At 36.3% G+C, this 16775-nt stretch overlaps 1 protein-coding gene across 1 annotated transcript in view; it reads left to right on the top strand.

Moving 5' to 3' along the window:
* gna12a (guanine nucleotide binding protein (G protein) alpha 12a) overlaps positions 1-16775 on the top strand; it is a 59095-nt gene that overhangs the window by 9993 nt on the left and 32327 nt on the right. The window contains exon 2 of the mRNA XM_088613431.1: positions 13697-13912. Within this exon, the coding sequence (XP_088469557.1) occupies positions 13697-13912 (216 nt within the window). The remainder of the gene's footprint in view (positions 1-13696; positions 13913-16775) is intronic.

Genomic DNA, 16775 nt, shown 5'->3' on the forward strand with positions numbered 1-16775 from the left:
TTTTTCTTTCAGTCCACAGCAATAACACAGATTTAGTTAATACCAAAATCTATTAATGGTCACTTAAACTGTAACCTATGCTGATGATTAAAATACTTGTTGTTTCTTAATATGAAAGAAGAATAGAAAAGTCACAACAACATAAGTATTCAAACCCAAATTAATTTAGGTTGCACAAATTTACCTTAATGAGCCACACAATTTTTTGAGTGACCTCTGTGCATGTGCAATAATAGTGATTCTCATGCCTCTCTGAGAGGTTCTTTGCCTAGATAGTCAAAGATTTAACTGAGAACTAGCTTTCAAAAATGGTCAAGCACAAAGAAATTAAAAGGCACAGATCAAGAGAGGGGTGAAAAAATATTGAAGTCTCTGAATATGCCTGTGAGCAGAATATAGTCATCAAGAAATGGAAAGTTTTGCTGAGCAGATATTTAAAGAATGTTAACATTAGATATAGATTTGTGCATTTCAAAACACTAATATTAATTAAATCATGTACACATTGTGTAGAACGTTTTTATGTTTTACGTACCCCCAAACACTGCCTAAAAGCACAACAGGCCATCCCTCCAGACTGAGTAGCTGGGTAAGGAAGAAATTGCTGATGGATGATACTGTGAGTGTAACAACAATTTTAATAGAGATACAAAGTTCAGTTGCCGAGGCAAGGAAAAATGTGTATCAGCTGTGCATATAGGACCTAGGTCCTGTAATCTGGCTTCTACTTGAACATTTGCTGGCTCCCAGCATTATGGTTTAGCCATTGGGATGATGAATGTTCTTTCACCCTGACTAACTCACCAGTCTATCTCCTTATGCTTATAATTTTATTACTACGTTTGTTGCTGCCGAGCCTATGAAAATACCCATGAAGAAACCCGTGAATTCTGCTTAACATCGATCCTGTGTATTATGTTTATCCCTTCATAGGCTTGAAGGTATGATTCACCCATTCTGTCAGATAAGTCTGAGGGTGGAATGCTGTGGTAAACACCTTTTGTGTCTTCACTTCCCTTAAAGAAATTAATCTAACCCACAAACTACCATAATCAACCATGACCAGGACCTTTTGATACTGCTCTCTATTCTGGGAAAATGGTATCTTAATATCTACCCCTAATATTTCTCCTGGCTCCTTTATAGCAGTAGATTGTAGGTAACCCAATATTGTCCTATTTGTCAGAAATGTGCCACAGTTAAAAACATTTCATATGTAACCCCATGTCTTTCCTAACTTGTGGCCAATAAATAACCTAAAAAACTCCTTCAATAAGGTCTTAAGTCTAAGTTAAATGTCTGATCAATGGGCTGTCATGGAAGTCATTTAAAATGTCTTTCCTGAAAGTTCAGTTGGTGGCTTTCTTGTTTGACTGGCACCCACCAAACAGAAAACCATTTGTGATGTGTTGTAATTCATGATCCAATTTCTAGGTAGATTCTATCTCAGCCTGGTCCACTGGTAGAGAACATCATTATCTGAGACTTGACTAATGCAAAAGCCTTCTCTCTGTCCCATTGTCCTCAATATTATACATGAATCCATGAGTATGGCATTGGCATTGTACCAGCGGTCCTCAAAACTGCTGCCATTACCCCTGTGCCAAAAAAGCCTAACATGGCTCTCAACAATCTTAACAATTTTCGCCCCATCTCCAACTTACCCTTTCTTTCAAAAATTCTAGAACGTGCGGTCACACTTCAGTTACCACCTCATGACAAACAACCTTTTCAAACCCCTCCAATCTGGCTTCCGTCAACTTCACAGCACAGAAACTGCCTTGGTCAAAGTCACTAACGATTTTCTAATAGCTTCTGATTCTGGTTCTCTTTCTATACTCATCCTTCTTGATCTCAGTGCTGCTTTTGACACTTTTGACCATAACATCTTACTTTCTCATCTCGAGACTGTGTTTGGAGTTTCTGACACTGCTCTCAAATGGTTCAAATCTTACTTCACTGATTGCTGTCACTTTGTCTCTCTTAATGGGTAAAGGTCGGAAATTGGTCTTGTTAAGTCTGGTGTTCCCCAGGGCTCAATACTGGGCCCCTTGCTCTTCAGCATTTATATGTTTCCACTTGGTCAGTTTTTAAGATCACATGGCCTCAGCTTTCATTTTTACGCTGACGATACTCAAATATACATCCATACCAAACCTGACACTGATGTGGCTGTCTCTATTCTATCTAATTGCATCTCTGACATAAAAATTTGGATGACTCAAAACGTCCTTCATCTTAACTGCGACAAGACTGAAGTCATGCTTATTGGCACCCCCTATCAACTTTGTAAAGCCAGTCCTGTAACACTATCTGTAGATGGTTCTGTACTTGAGCTTCAATCAAAATTGAAAATCTTGGGGTTATATTAGATTCTGGCTTAAGATTTGACCCACATGTGCAGCATACTGTCAAAACATCTTTTTTTCACCTCAGAAATATGGCTAGACTACACCCTATGCTATCCCTAACTGTGGCTGAAAAGCTGCTCACTGTAATGTTCTACTTGCTGGGGTATCTAAATCTACTCTGAACAAACTGCAGTATGTCCAAAATTCAGCAGCCAGAATCCTGACCAGGTTTAATGCAAGTGTTCACATTACTCCTATCCTGGAGTTCTTGCACTGGCTTCTGGTCAAATTCCGTGTAGACTTTAAAATCCTCATGCTCACCTATAAGGCTCTGCATGGCTTGGCACCTCAGTACCTGTCTGAACTATTATCGCTCTACTCCCCACCTCGCAACCTTCGCTCTTCTAATTCTGCTCTCCTTACTGTCCCCCAAGCCCATCTACATTGTATGGGTGACAGGGCCTTCTCCTGTTATGCCCCCAAGCTCTAGAACTCTCTCCCCAAGGATATAAGAGAGTCACCTTCTCTAAACTCCTTCAAATCCAGACTCAAAACCCTCTTCTTCAGAAAAGCCTTTACTTAACTGGTTCCATTCTTCACCCCTCTGCTTTTCTTAGTACCACCATCCACGGTCTCCTCTATATTTTGTAATTGTGTTTTATCTTGTGTATTCTTCTTATTTATTGTTGTTGTCATCCTGTGAAGTGCTTTGAGAAGCCACCTTTAAAGGCGCTATATGAAATAGTTTTATTATTATTATTATTATTATTATTATTATTATTATTATTATTATTATTCTCCTCATTGTTACAGGTTCCAGCATCTATTACTATAGCATTGATGTGCACTGGGAAAGGTTGGTTTTAAAAGGAAGTTAGTAATATGGGAAGATCAGTCAAAGATTGCTTTAAAGTGCCAAATGCTCTTTGGTATTTGGGGTTCCATGCTAATGGTGTAATGATCCGTGCGGCAAGATGAAAAATAAGTCAACAATGGCACACAAAATAAACCCAACACTCAGGACTGAAATTCAGTAGCGGCTAGGAAAAGGGGAAGCTCTGAAACAACAAAACAAATGTAAAAAAGAGAAAGATAACTGGTGTTATCCAAGAACTTTGGGGTAGCAAACACACAGGAGCTCAGCTAATGACAGTGCCCTGAGTGAAAGGCTAGGGAAGTATTTAAAGGAACACCCGAAGAAGGCTCCACAGCCGAAACGTTGTGTTTTCTTTTTTCTCTTTTCAGCATGGAATAAATCTATAGCTATATAAATCTATTACTTGTTCCTTAATTGGAAGACCGCTGTGAAAGCCTGCCTGAGCATGTCTTAACAGCGCAGGGAGGTGTGCTGTCCCATGTGTGCTTGCAGGACCGATCAGCGGTGTCCGCTCAGGCATGGCAAACAGTACTTTCTTCCTTCTTCAAGTATTTAATGGATCTGACTTGTCTGCCGAATCAGCTATGAAAAAATTATACCAACCAGCCATTCGCAAAAAATGCTACAGTCCATTCACATGGAATTCTGTATGACAACGTACCAATAAATCTAGGATCTACTTTGATTTGGGCCATCGGTTATGTCATTAGTGGTGTTTTGTTACTCAGTCATCTATAATTGTTACAGAATGTGTAACAATGACCATGGGGAACAGGAGGGTTGAATTAGGACCTTTGTTAGTATGTTCTCAACATCCTGATCTCTAACACTTTCCTTTGCTGGCAAAGGATGTTAAGTTTTCTTCCTCACAGGAATTTCATCCACAGTGTGAATGCTATACTTGACCAGCTTATTATTTTAAGAAATGGCTGGATGGCACCCTCAGTTCAGTTAATTTCTAATACATTGAGTTTTCAACATTTTTTGTGTTAGTATCCTTAAGGGGAGAATAAGAATAGGTCAGTATGCTCCTCTGAACCATTTATCCATTAGAGCCATTTATACAGACACCCAGCTATGCAATGCCTCACAGGACAGTTGGCATAAACCAGAGGAATGGTGCATCTCTGTTTTACTGAAAACCTGTTGAAGCCTGGAGGAGCATACTGTTGGAACCTCTTTTTCTCTAAGAACCAGGAAAACACTGGTCAACTAGTCCTAGCTTTGCCCTTGGGTACTATTGTCAGTTTGATTCCGAGACTGAGAATGACCAGTCTGAAGCTGAGCATTTCTTGAGGTGGTTGAGTTTGAAATTGGCCATGTTTTATATGTTTCTTTTTGTATGTCGCAGTAACACATTACTGTAGTTGTGTGAGCAACTTGGTCAAATGACCTGATGGAGAGCAGAGTAGGAGGTTGCAATGGGCAGTGTTGCAGATTCCAGGTTGATGCAGAGTTAAAAACAATACTCAGCCATTTTTAATTTGGAATAATTTGGAATTTTTAGTTTGTCATTTTTAGTGATTTTCATTTAAAATAAAAGTGGCAAGGTTTCTGACCCAGAAAATTCAACATCCCTTAAAGGAATGAAAGTTTATTCGCACCCAATCAGAACCTCAGGTGATAAGTGCTGTTAGATTTCCTATTGCTAACACCAGGGATTTGGTTGACTGACATGTGCATGGTTACTGTAGGGTTTATTTTCCCATTGCAGCAAATATGCTTTAAATGACAAAGGCACAGGGTTTCACAGCAGGTGACTTTATTTATCAGGACATGAAGGGTCTTCATATTTCATGGAAAATATCCCAATTCAAATAGGTGATGTGAGAGACACCATTAATGAAAATGAGCCAGAAAATGTGATACAAATAGTGTTTTTTTTAGAATTTTTATTAATTGAAACAATTGAATTAATCAAAGAGAATAAACATTCTTGTTAAAATTTAGAGTGATACAGCTTATGTTTTTCAAGTGTATTTTGTTATGCCAAAGATCTATATTTTCATTTCAGTAACATGCGATTTGGGAGTATTTTAGAAAGCATTATAAAAACTGAGGAGTAATAATTAAGAGTTTAATGTGTACATTTTTGGCACTAACAAGGCCTTTGGACTTATGAAATAAATATATAAAAGTATTTTATATGTTTAACATTTCTGTAGTAGAATATAGAGATCTGCTATGAAACAAGCCTAAATATTCAATTAAGATCTGCTATGATACACTTCCTTTTCTCCAATTTGTCTTTGAGTGGGGTTGGGGAATGCATCTCATTTTGGAGTGATTTTAAATTTTAAGATGTATTTGAAATGTTGGAAGCCCTATAAGTGTTTCTGTGTGCATTACCAGATGTATAATAAGTACCACTGCTTTAATATTTCAGTGTATCTGGGTGCTTTAAGATTGAAAAATTATACTGTGAATTATACTGTGCAAACATACTGGGTCGAAATTGTTCAATACTGAAATTATTAGACCTTTTTTGCCTATGTAATAGGACCCTCCTGTACTCCAGTTATGTCATAATGAACATAGTGGGCTTTTCAATTGTTTATACTACTTAGCAAACTTGTTTATATATTATTTTGTCAAATGATTATTCTATGTAATATATATAAATATGTAGGCCATTATTCAAACTATATCTCTCATAAACACACAAATTGCTCTCGCATACACACAAAATGCGTTCACACTCTACATTTTATCTCTCACAGTCATATACAATGCTTTCACACTCTGCATTTTACCTCGCATACACACAAAATGCTCTCACATTCACTAGTTTTACCTCTCACGTACACACAAAAAGCTCTCACATTCACTAGTTTTAATTCACACATCAACGTGTACATTATTTTGTGAAATGATTATTTCTATGTAATATGTATAAACAGTTATTTATTATGAGGTGCAGTTTAGGCCATTATTCAAACTATACCTCTCATACACACACATATTGCTCTCACATACACACAAAAAGCTCTCACATTCACTAGTTTTACCTCTCAATTACACACAAAAAGCTCTCACATTCACTAGTTTTAGTTCACACATACACATAAAACGCTCTTGCATTCACTAGTTTTACGTCTTACAGACACATAAAACACTCCTTCACACTGTAAATGTGAGAGACATTTGTGAGAGCATTTTGTGTGTATATGCGAGAGAGAAAATGGAGAGTGCATGTGTATGTGAGAGGTGAATTATGGCCCAATATAGGCGGTCCGTCTAAATGGCACAATATGATTGGCTGAGAAAATCTATCGACAAGCTTTCTCATTTTCTGCTGTGCTCCAAGATGTAGGAAAGAAATCAACCTAAACCACAACAAGCACTAAGCCAAGCCATAGCTTTATTTAATAACATCTTAGCCACACCAGAAGCAATAGCTTCCTTGTCATCGGCTACAATGCCTGCGATGAGTGTTCTTCCTTTAAAGCAGCATGCAGCTACCGAGGTTAAAATAAGTACTTTATTTCGACATAATTTCTTTGGGTTTCGTATCATACAGACTGTCTCCGAGCTGATACTGGTGCTAATGTTCCAGTCCCAGCTTTGACACCACCACCATTACGTCGCAATACAGTACTTATTTCAGCTTCGGTTGTTGCATGTTCAGACCCAGTGCCACCGGGGGGGGGGAAGGGGGTGTTGCCCCCTCAACTGAACTGTCCCGCCATATCAGTTTTGGACAAAATAATTTTCCAACACTTTTGCTTACTTAACTTGCTTAAGTTGTACTTTGTCAGAAAATTACACTAACACCGAATTCAGAGTTACTACATCTTACTGTTTGATGTGCAGGAGGGCTATCTGTCCAGGAATGGCACATATTAAATAGTGTCTACGCTATTGGGTGTAAACATTATTATGATCTTGTTTGCTCAGGTGGACTGATTCCTTGCAGTAGTTTATCCTTATTCCTACAATTGTTATATAACTAGGACTGTAGTTATAAAAGTTTGTGCTCTCTGTTGGTTTTACAACTATTCTTAATGATTCAGAACCTCGTTACCGTCTATGTAGCTGCAAAAATGAATGCATATGGTATTTTGTCACTCCAGGATATAAAGCGAGAGTGCTGATGAATGTGAAACTGTACTTAATCGCTAAATACCAGATTGCTCGTCATTATCTTCTATCATCAGTGGCATGGTTGCGAGAATTTACTTGGGTAGTTGCAATGGTTCTGTTTCACCGAAATATCGCTGCCCTCCTCAGAATTTCAGCCGCCCCCTACAGATTTTTCCCCTGGCGCCAGCCCTGTGCATGCTGCGTTGACGGAAGAACACTCATCGCGGGCGTCCTAGCCGATGACAATGAAGCGATTGCTTCTGGTGTGACTAAGATGTTATTACTTAAGGATACAGCTTGGCTTGATTTCTTTCCTCCATCTTGGAGCGTAGCAGAAAATGAGAAAGCTTTTTGATAAATTTTCTCAGTTAATCACATTGTGCCATTTAGATGGACCGCCTACATTGGGCCATAGTTAACATCTCACAAACATGTAAAATGATCTCACATTCATTAGTTTTACCTCTCACATGCACATAAAATGCATTCACATTCACTAGTTTTGCCTCCCACGTTCACATTGTGAAGGAGTGTTTTATGTGTTTGTGTGAGGTAAAACTAGTGAATGTGAGTGCATTTTGTGTGTGTGTACGAGGTAAAGCTAGTGAATGTGAGTGCTTTTTGTGTGTATGTGAGAGCAATTTCTGTGTGTGTATGAGAGGTAAAGTTTGAATAATGGCCTAAATGGCACCTCATAATTTATGCTTGTATGGCATCATCTCATTTTAATTTAAGTTGCATAAGTTAACAGCTATTGCAAAAGCCTAAACCCTTTTATTTGTATCTATTTATGTTGTAGTAGTATTTTCTTATTTTTTGGGCAGAAAAAAAATATTTTCAACGATTGAATTTTTCATCATATAATTGATCACAAATCACACATCAGGTTGCTTTGCACTTTCTAGTACATTGCTGTTTTCTTTCAAACTTCTGTTTTCTCTTGGTGACAGTTGGATTTTTGCTGGTTAGTCTGAATCTCTTCTCAGTATTATAGGGGTTGTAGTTTTGAAAGGCAAACCTTTTGTCTCTTTATTGTGTTTGTATTATTGAAGTGTTTGTAGCCCCCTCAAGAATAAATCGCAAAGCAAAGTTTCATGTCAACATACTGTCATCTGAAATCTATTATTTCTCTTGTAAAGTTTAAGAAAAAGATAGCAAGGGCATTAACAAACATTCTTTCTTCAGACCTTTTGAAGAAGTTCCTTTAATCCTTAAAAGCTGAGGTGAAGTCTATTTAACCATAGAACTCGGAGTATGTTTTTTTTTTTATTAAGCTGAACATCTTGAATATCTCGTTATCCTGGAGCCACAGGTGATGTACACCATTCCACTACCTTACATTTTGAAAAATATTTTTTAAGCTAAGTACAAGCACAAGCTATTCTTTTCATCAAGGAAATTTGACTTTGTCACATGGTCTCAGTCCAGACATTTTCAGAAATTTAAATGAACTGTAAATGATTTCCTGTTTTCAACATTGAATAGGGAGTTGGAGTGAATCCAGAAAACAATGCCTTAAGTAGCCTTTTTATTCTTGCTTTGATAATGACAAAGAATGAAAACATTAGAATAATTACAAATGAGGAGGCTGTTTTGCCTAACTTGCTTATTTGGTGGGTAGTACAGTACATGACTGATCCAAGGAACTTCTTGATTATGTTCAACAATTAAGCTAGGCAGTTTATTCAAGTCCTCCAAAGCTCACTTGGTTACCACTTTACTGGCATGACTTGTTAGTTACCTTCTCAACAGTACCTTTCAGGATTTCAAGACTTTTAGCAAGTCAACTTATAGTTTCCTCAGTTCTAGAATGAAGATTAGGTTACTTTTACCTGTCTGTGACAAACATTCTTGTAATGTGAAGAAAAAACCTTTTTGGCATTCTTTGAACTAATTCACAAGCAAATGTATCTTAAGTGTGAAACTATGAATTTTCTAAACAGTCAATTGAGTGCTATATGTCATGTACATATTTTAGTACTAGTTTGACGTAGCCATTATATTAAAAAGTTATTTTGCTTTAGTGGTGTCATGGGCTTAGTTTTATTGAGTGTCAGACGGATACAGTATGTCTGAAGCATATTAGAAAGCATGGAGTGGAAAAGGAGCTGTATTTATCTGAAATTGAACCTGGGTAGGACAAAAACAAAGGCTTTAATTAACAGTTTAAATTGTCAGTATTTCTTAAATGTGCTACAGCTTTACTACTCTCTACATAATAACTGTATGTGACTACTGTACTTGTTTTATTTGCTCTCTGTGGTCTTATACTTTACCATTTGTTTTCTAGTTGTAAGACTATCTGCTATCATGGAGGGCAAGTTGTGAAGCTTTCTCAAAGAACACTTATGCAAATATAAAAAACAGTGTTAACCAAAAGGGAATTTGCAATGGTAGTTGTGTATAAGCTCTTTCTCAGGCAATTCAATGCTTTTGTAGTGTGTGAACCCTGCAGCTGACCTCCAACTATGACTGAGGGTTCAGTGATAAAGCAGCCCCCTTAGTTGGAAGTTGTCTTGTGAAGCGCTGGAGGAAGAGCCTGTCTGTTCCCAGAAAAATTACACTGAGGAAGTGGGTGAAAGGTCACTGGTGGCTTGCGTGGGCTGGAGCTCGGTGGGGGCAGCTTGCTAGAGACCAAACAAAACTCAGAAGGAAAGAGGAGGGGGATAGAGCAGCCCACAGGAAGGTCCTTTTTACAGCACTTCAGAACATTGCTCAGATTGAGACATTTAGTTTGTCAATTTGGAGAATTCTCCAGGTGAAATGGGCTGGAGTGATCCTGAAGGCAGCGAGGGTGTGGTGTGTGTTGGGTCTTCAGCTGGCAGTGGAGAATGTGTTCTGAAGTAATGGGTGTGGAATGTACCTAAGAGTTGTAATTCTCTACATTCTTTCAGAAGACCATTGTGTATGTGCTACATGTCTTAAGGTTGCTTAATATGAATTTGTTCTTTCTCTTACTTATTTGTTGTGCTAACTGCTCCAGGAAAATGACTGAAACACTTTCCATAGCCATTAAGCAGAATGTGAGCAGAAGGAACAGATTAGCTGGTTTCTGACATATTGCTAACTATAATTTCTATAATGTCATCTACACTACTGTGTAAAAGTCTAAGAAATTATTTCTATTGTGTTCTATTGTGTGGATGTGTAGAGAGGATAAAAATGATGTGAGTGATGATGAGCACCAGCTAGTGACTCAAGTAGATTAGATGGATTAACTGTTGCAACACTTCATCTGCTTCTCATTCATAGTTTTCCTTTTTATTGTGTTTAAGATAAAAAGGATTTTGCTAAGTGGGAAATCAAAAGATTAGTTAATGACAAAATTGGGTTCTTTTCAACTCAGCTGAAGTGTATTAATAACAGCTGGATTTGTTACAGTAGTAGAGAACAATAGTGAATGATTTGAGCAAATTGATGCTCATAACATGTTTTGCAATGTCTAAAATGTTTGCACAGCATTGTATAAAATACTTTCTATTTATCATTCTATCTATTCAGTTTTTTTATTGTTGCCAGATATGATTATCTAATATAGCAAATGGCAATCTATTCAGAGAGTGCAGCAAGGAAGCACAATAACAGGATGCATAAAAAATAATAGGGTGAGTAACCCATAACAAAATACAATAATAACTTGTTTCTAATAAGTAGGCTGTAAATGTACCCCGTCTGTATTTTGCCTCTGTAGATATAATAGTTCTGTAGATGCTGTTTTTTACGTGGCCTCCAGCATGTTGCCAGTACATTGTAGAAGGGCATTTAAAAAATATAGCAGGAACAAATATAGCAGAAACCATGCACTGTAGAATATTTATATAAAGTGAAAAATATTTAGATAGTGTCATTATTTATAGTGAATTACTGGAATATGTTTACTAGTTGTGTAAACAAGAACTATATTGCAGTGGGCCCTATGTTATCTGATCATTTTCTGTTATGTTAGTTTAATAAAGAACTGGGTGTCAGCAGTAGAAAACATGCATTTTTAAAGCTTTCGTGAGGTAATTAAGCAATTTGAAAGTCTTTTAATTGCTCAACCATAACTAGTTTTAAGTCATTACTTTAGCATGAGCCTGAGGCTTTGTAATGGGAAAACATTTTATTGTTTCATAATTAAGACAATTATGCCCTAGCAGCCAAGCTATGCAAAATTTAAAAATTGATGCTTTTTATACTGCAGTAATACTATAGTTTCAAGCTGGTTGATTTTCACAAATCTTGACATTCATCAACAGTTTAAATCACCTTTTGATGATCACTATATAACACACTGATCTTGTAAGAGTCACGCTTCACAAAGTGGCTACAACCTTCCAACATTTAGTGAACTTGGATTTACCACCTTGTTTGTGGGATTTTTATATAGTTAAAGAGATCACGTATACTTTCAAGGTCTTTGGAACAGTGTATACCCACTGTTCACCTGAAACTACGACATTGTAGGGGAGCTGAGTGATGTCGTGACCCTGAAAAAACAATGCAAAGTTTTGTCATTGGAGCACAGGTGAGTGTTGAATGGACATGCAGATTCGTATGCCAATGGTGAGGTCCATTATGGTCTGGGCATAAGTTTCTAGTTGCTACAGGACTTCACTTGTAGTGTTTATTGGCAACCTGATTGCACAGCATAATTTTGGGTTTTTTTCTATCCTTTCTGGGAGTTCATCTTGACATCCACAGTCTGGTTGTGTAACAAGGCTTTCTGGCAAGGTGAGAGTTTGACCAAATGAAAATGTTTGTCCAAGTTTTATGAGAGAAATTAGAATTTCTGATCACAAGGGCTCCTGAAGGTCAAGGTGAGATCAATTCTAATCAACTGGCATAAATCTTGCAAATGTGATTTCGTCAAGGAAACATTATCTCATTTGTTTTACAGATTACAGGAAGCTGTTGAATCATGTTTTAAATATGCTCCACCACTAGACTTATGAGTTTCAAAATCTTTTTCTCATTAAACCAAAGATAAGATAACACATCCCCTAGTCTGTTGGTAAAATTATGATGACAAGTGGTCAAATGCTACATTCTTTGCAAAACTATCACCATTAGTACAGAAGTAGATAGTGTCACATGTCATAAACTTCTAGATAAGCATTTTCCAGTACTTGATTTTTTGGTCGATACTTTTTTGTAAGTGAAAAAACTAAAGCTTTTACCACTTTGGCGATTTACCAGTGCTACCAAGTGTTCTTCATTCAAAACAGATTTATTTGTTCTTAATAATCAGTAGATTCACTATAATTGTAAACTGTTATCAAAGCATTTTAAAACCAAACATAAGTATTTGCAGAAAAGGTTAAAATATAACTTTTTACTTATAGTACTTATAAGTATATAGACTTAATATAGTCAGAAGGAGCACGGAAAAACTTTTCAAAAATAACCACAGTATGTAACCGAATGCAAGACTTTGATGCTTAAAATGTTTAGGAAGAAAGTGGAATACTGGTGTGTATTTTTTATTTAAACTACCAATACCAGCCATTTTACATAATTTTTTACAGTTTACATAATATGTTTATGTTCCTAAATTAATATCGTTTATGAGCAATCTCCGGGAAACCATTATAGGCACGGTGAATTGGAGATTCTCAAAACTTACTTTGTATGATTGGAAACTAATACATGATCGGGTCAACGAAATTCTGTGGTGTTACTTTTTGTCAATGAAAAAAACTATTTTCGTGTTGCAACTGTTAAACTGATGCAGACGGTTACAAAGAAAGTGGACCACAGTAATACTTTGAGCTTACAGCCTGTCCAAGGTCATTAATTATTCATACTGTTAGCAATATTTTGATGCATAAAATATTTCTGCATAATTAAAATATTTATGATGAAGGTGGAAGGTTGTGTACTTTTGTCCAACTGAACAATCTTGCTTTTATAAAATATACAGACTTTTTAATGTTTAATGATTAACATGCTGTAATACACAGTTTAAAATTATTAAAAGTCTGAAGAGTATACAACTTAAATTCTTAATTGGAAAAAGATTGTCCCTTAGCAGTGATTTGAAACCAGGCATTTTCTGGTGACAGCTCAAATGCTGTACATGAGAGGTTAAGCTTTATTAGCCCCAACTGGCGGTTTTACAAGGTGGTTCCAGATACTATTATCATAACTGCGGTATGACACGTTATGATGCGCCATGCCTACCGCGTTTTACTGCAGCGTACTCCGTGCATTTTGAATGGCTACATCTGTATATTTCAAACTGTTTTCATGCAGAGACAAAAATTGTATAAAACTGTATATATAAATTTTTTAAAAAGCAAGGTTGTAGTATAATTTATGATGTGTGTTTGCTGATGCTCTAGATGCTCTTGATGCCCAAGAAGCAGCAAGAGAAATGTTGCAAATGTCTTTTATTTTATTGCAGGGTATGAGAGTTCTGGTTGATGCCCGTGACAAGCTGGGTATTGCCTGGCAGAACACGGAAAATGAGAAGCATGGCATGTTTGTCATGTCCTTCGAGAACAAAGCGGGAGTACCTGTGGAACCCTCAACCTTCCAGCTCTACGTCTTGGCCCTGCGGGCGCTGTGGCAGGATGCTAGCATCCAGGAGGCTTACGGGCGTCGAAGTGAATTCCAGCTGGTGAGTGTACTGCACAGTTAAGATCATGGATACAGAATGGAGTAAATCCCAGCGTTTAAAAAGGTTTTAAGTTTCCTTATGCCTTAGATCAGTCTCATTCATGTTCTTTTCTGAGTATCCTTATTGTTCTCTAATGTGTGAAAGTATACTAGGACAGACGAGTCCAAAAGGGCAAATCTGTGTGTGATGTCCTGTTCTCTATCCATTATGTGTCCTTCATTTTCCAGCTCTGGCTTTTTGTTGATATTTTTTTAACCAAGATATACCAGTCATTAAATAGAAAAAGAAGTCATAGATTAATAAAAGGTTAAAAATGTGAACTTTGTTGAGAAAGAAAAAAAAAACTTCAGCTGATAAATACATGTATTATGTTTTTAAAAACATATCATTCTCAGATTTGAATTAATTGATCATTCATGTCTGAGCTTTATGTACTCTTAATACATTGTTGCAAATTCTTTTCATGAGAGAAAAATTTGATTGAACACAGGTGATGACGTTTTTTGACCTGTTAAATGTCAAGCCTTGTGAAAACTGAGACAAACAGAAATAATTCAATATTTCCTGCTTATCAAAAACAGTGCCTTTGTGCAGTCTTTCTGTTGAAGTGTACTCACTAACAGTTAATGAAGAATATTTATATTCTGAGAGGAATGGGACCGAAACCCACAATACATCTTCTGTAACCATGTGTAAAGATTGTATTGCTAATGAAAAACTTGTATTGTTTCCAGTGTTAGGCATATGCTACTAGCATGTGCTTTAAACAGCAAAACCCCTGTTGATTAACCCTCTTGATAACAAATATGAGCCAACATGATGAATTTATCCAGAGCAGCAGTTCTCAACCTCCGTGTCGTGATACATTGTGTGCTTTCAGACATTAACAGGTGTGCCAGAGTTTTCAGTGTTGCATATGAAGAAATTTTAAAAAATAATTGAATTTACAGTATATACTTGTTTTGTGGTGTGAACAGTGTTGTTGTATATGTGATGCATACAGATAAGACAGAGGCCAAGTTCTAAGACTTAATGTGTGTCTGACTAACACCACAAGCAAAGCTTTTCAAGTTTGATGTATATAAAAAATACAGTATATCTGATAGAAGTTGAGCAAGAGCTCCACGTTTCAGTTCCTGCCGGGATAAAACAACTATGCATTTTTCTATGCAGAGTCAGATTAAACTTTGAAATAAGTCTTGTTTAGAATATTAATAATGTACTTGGGCCTGTGATGTGTGTTTGTTTGGGGAGGGAGCAGTGTGCAGAAAAATGTTTATATTTATGTCAGTATACTGTGGAATGGAAAAGGTTGAGTAACACTGACCGTAACTATTCTAAATCTTAAAAAAAAACTAAAATGCATGAGTATTCAGCCCCTTTGCTATGGCAAGCCTAAATTAGCTCAGATGTAAAAAAAAACTACTGATAAATCAGAATGAGATGAATGGCTTCTATCTGTGTACAATAATAAGGGGTCACATGATTTCAGAATAAATACTCCTGTCTCTGTAATGTCCGTCAAGCAAACATTCATCCATGAAGACTAGGGATTAATATATCCTCTTACTGCACCTACTACAAAAATTGTCATTTTCCTGATAGCTTCATTAATTTGTTGCATTTATAATTGGTTTATTTTGATGCTGTATATTTTAAAAACATGGGAAACGACACAGAGATTAAAACCATGGAGACATATGACTCTGTTATCCATGGAAGTGTTCATATCTATGTAAGGGGTGTCTGGGGTGAATGCAGAGTTTAGATCAGACTTGAAGCATATAAAGCCCAGCCTTGCTTTAATGTTTAATTTGCCAGTCTAGTGTGTGGGGAGTAAGTTAACGTGCATATCTCTATGGTTTAGCATCAAGATAGTTCTGATTAAATATTAATGAGTGTCACTTCTAAATTCTTGGTCAGTGGCACAGACAATTAATAATTTAAAACAAGATCTGAGCTACTTTCATACTTTATACATTCATATCAGTACAGATATAGTCTTTGTTCCCATATTTGTTCATGTTCACTATATTTCTTATGTTAAGATAAACAAAACAAGCCCAAAATCCTGTTTATCAAATTCAGTGCTGACAGGCAAAGTGTTTGCTTTTCATTTTCGACTGAGCTAAAATCAATGCAATGGAGTCCTTGTTACAGTATAAAAGATTTTGAACGGTTCTTTGGGCCCTAAATAATTTCTATAACTGCTTAATAAGAAATTTAAAATAGGAACATTATTATTTCTTACAGGAAAAAGGTGATGAATCTAAAATTTCTTCACTTTTTATCCATTTATTAGAATGTAGATCTCGTAGTTTTAGGTGAATCAAAAGATATAAAGAGATGCAGGTACCTTAAAAATCAGTGTTTCACTTCAGGATAAAAACATTGCTTGCTACTGATTGTACTTGCCAGTTATTCTACAGTTTATATTCCATAAAATATAAACAGTGTTGAATAACAATACCTAATGCATAAGAATTTCTGATTTCTCTCTAGGATTTAAAAATTGTTTTAAATAAGTATCTACAATACTTTGATTCTTCCTTTTTGATTAGTCATGTTTTGGTAACTTAATATTGATATATCACAAGGATATTTTTGAGAAGGAATTCTTCTCCCTAGTTTTACTCAAAACTGTTATTGTTAATCAAAATGGGAGTTATCACTTATAGTGTGGGTGGGATGTTGGACCATTGCAGACTTTTCTCAGAAAAAGAAAAGTACTCAAGTTAATGCTATTAAGAGCCTTCTCTAACGTTATTTTCTGATTGCTTTTGAAGTTTAAATTAGCAAATGTAGACTGGGATGTAAAAATCTGCCATTACATAAAATAAGATATTTCCTCTATTTTAAAGAT

This window comes from Lepisosteus platostomus, chromosome 19 (genome assembly GCF_059453375.1).
Source record: "Lepisosteus platostomus isolate fLepPlt1 chromosome 19, fLepPlt1.hap1, whole genome shotgun sequence".
Taxonomy (NCBI): Eukaryota; Metazoa; Chordata; class Actinopteri; order Semionotiformes; family Lepisosteidae; genus Lepisosteus; species Lepisosteus platostomus.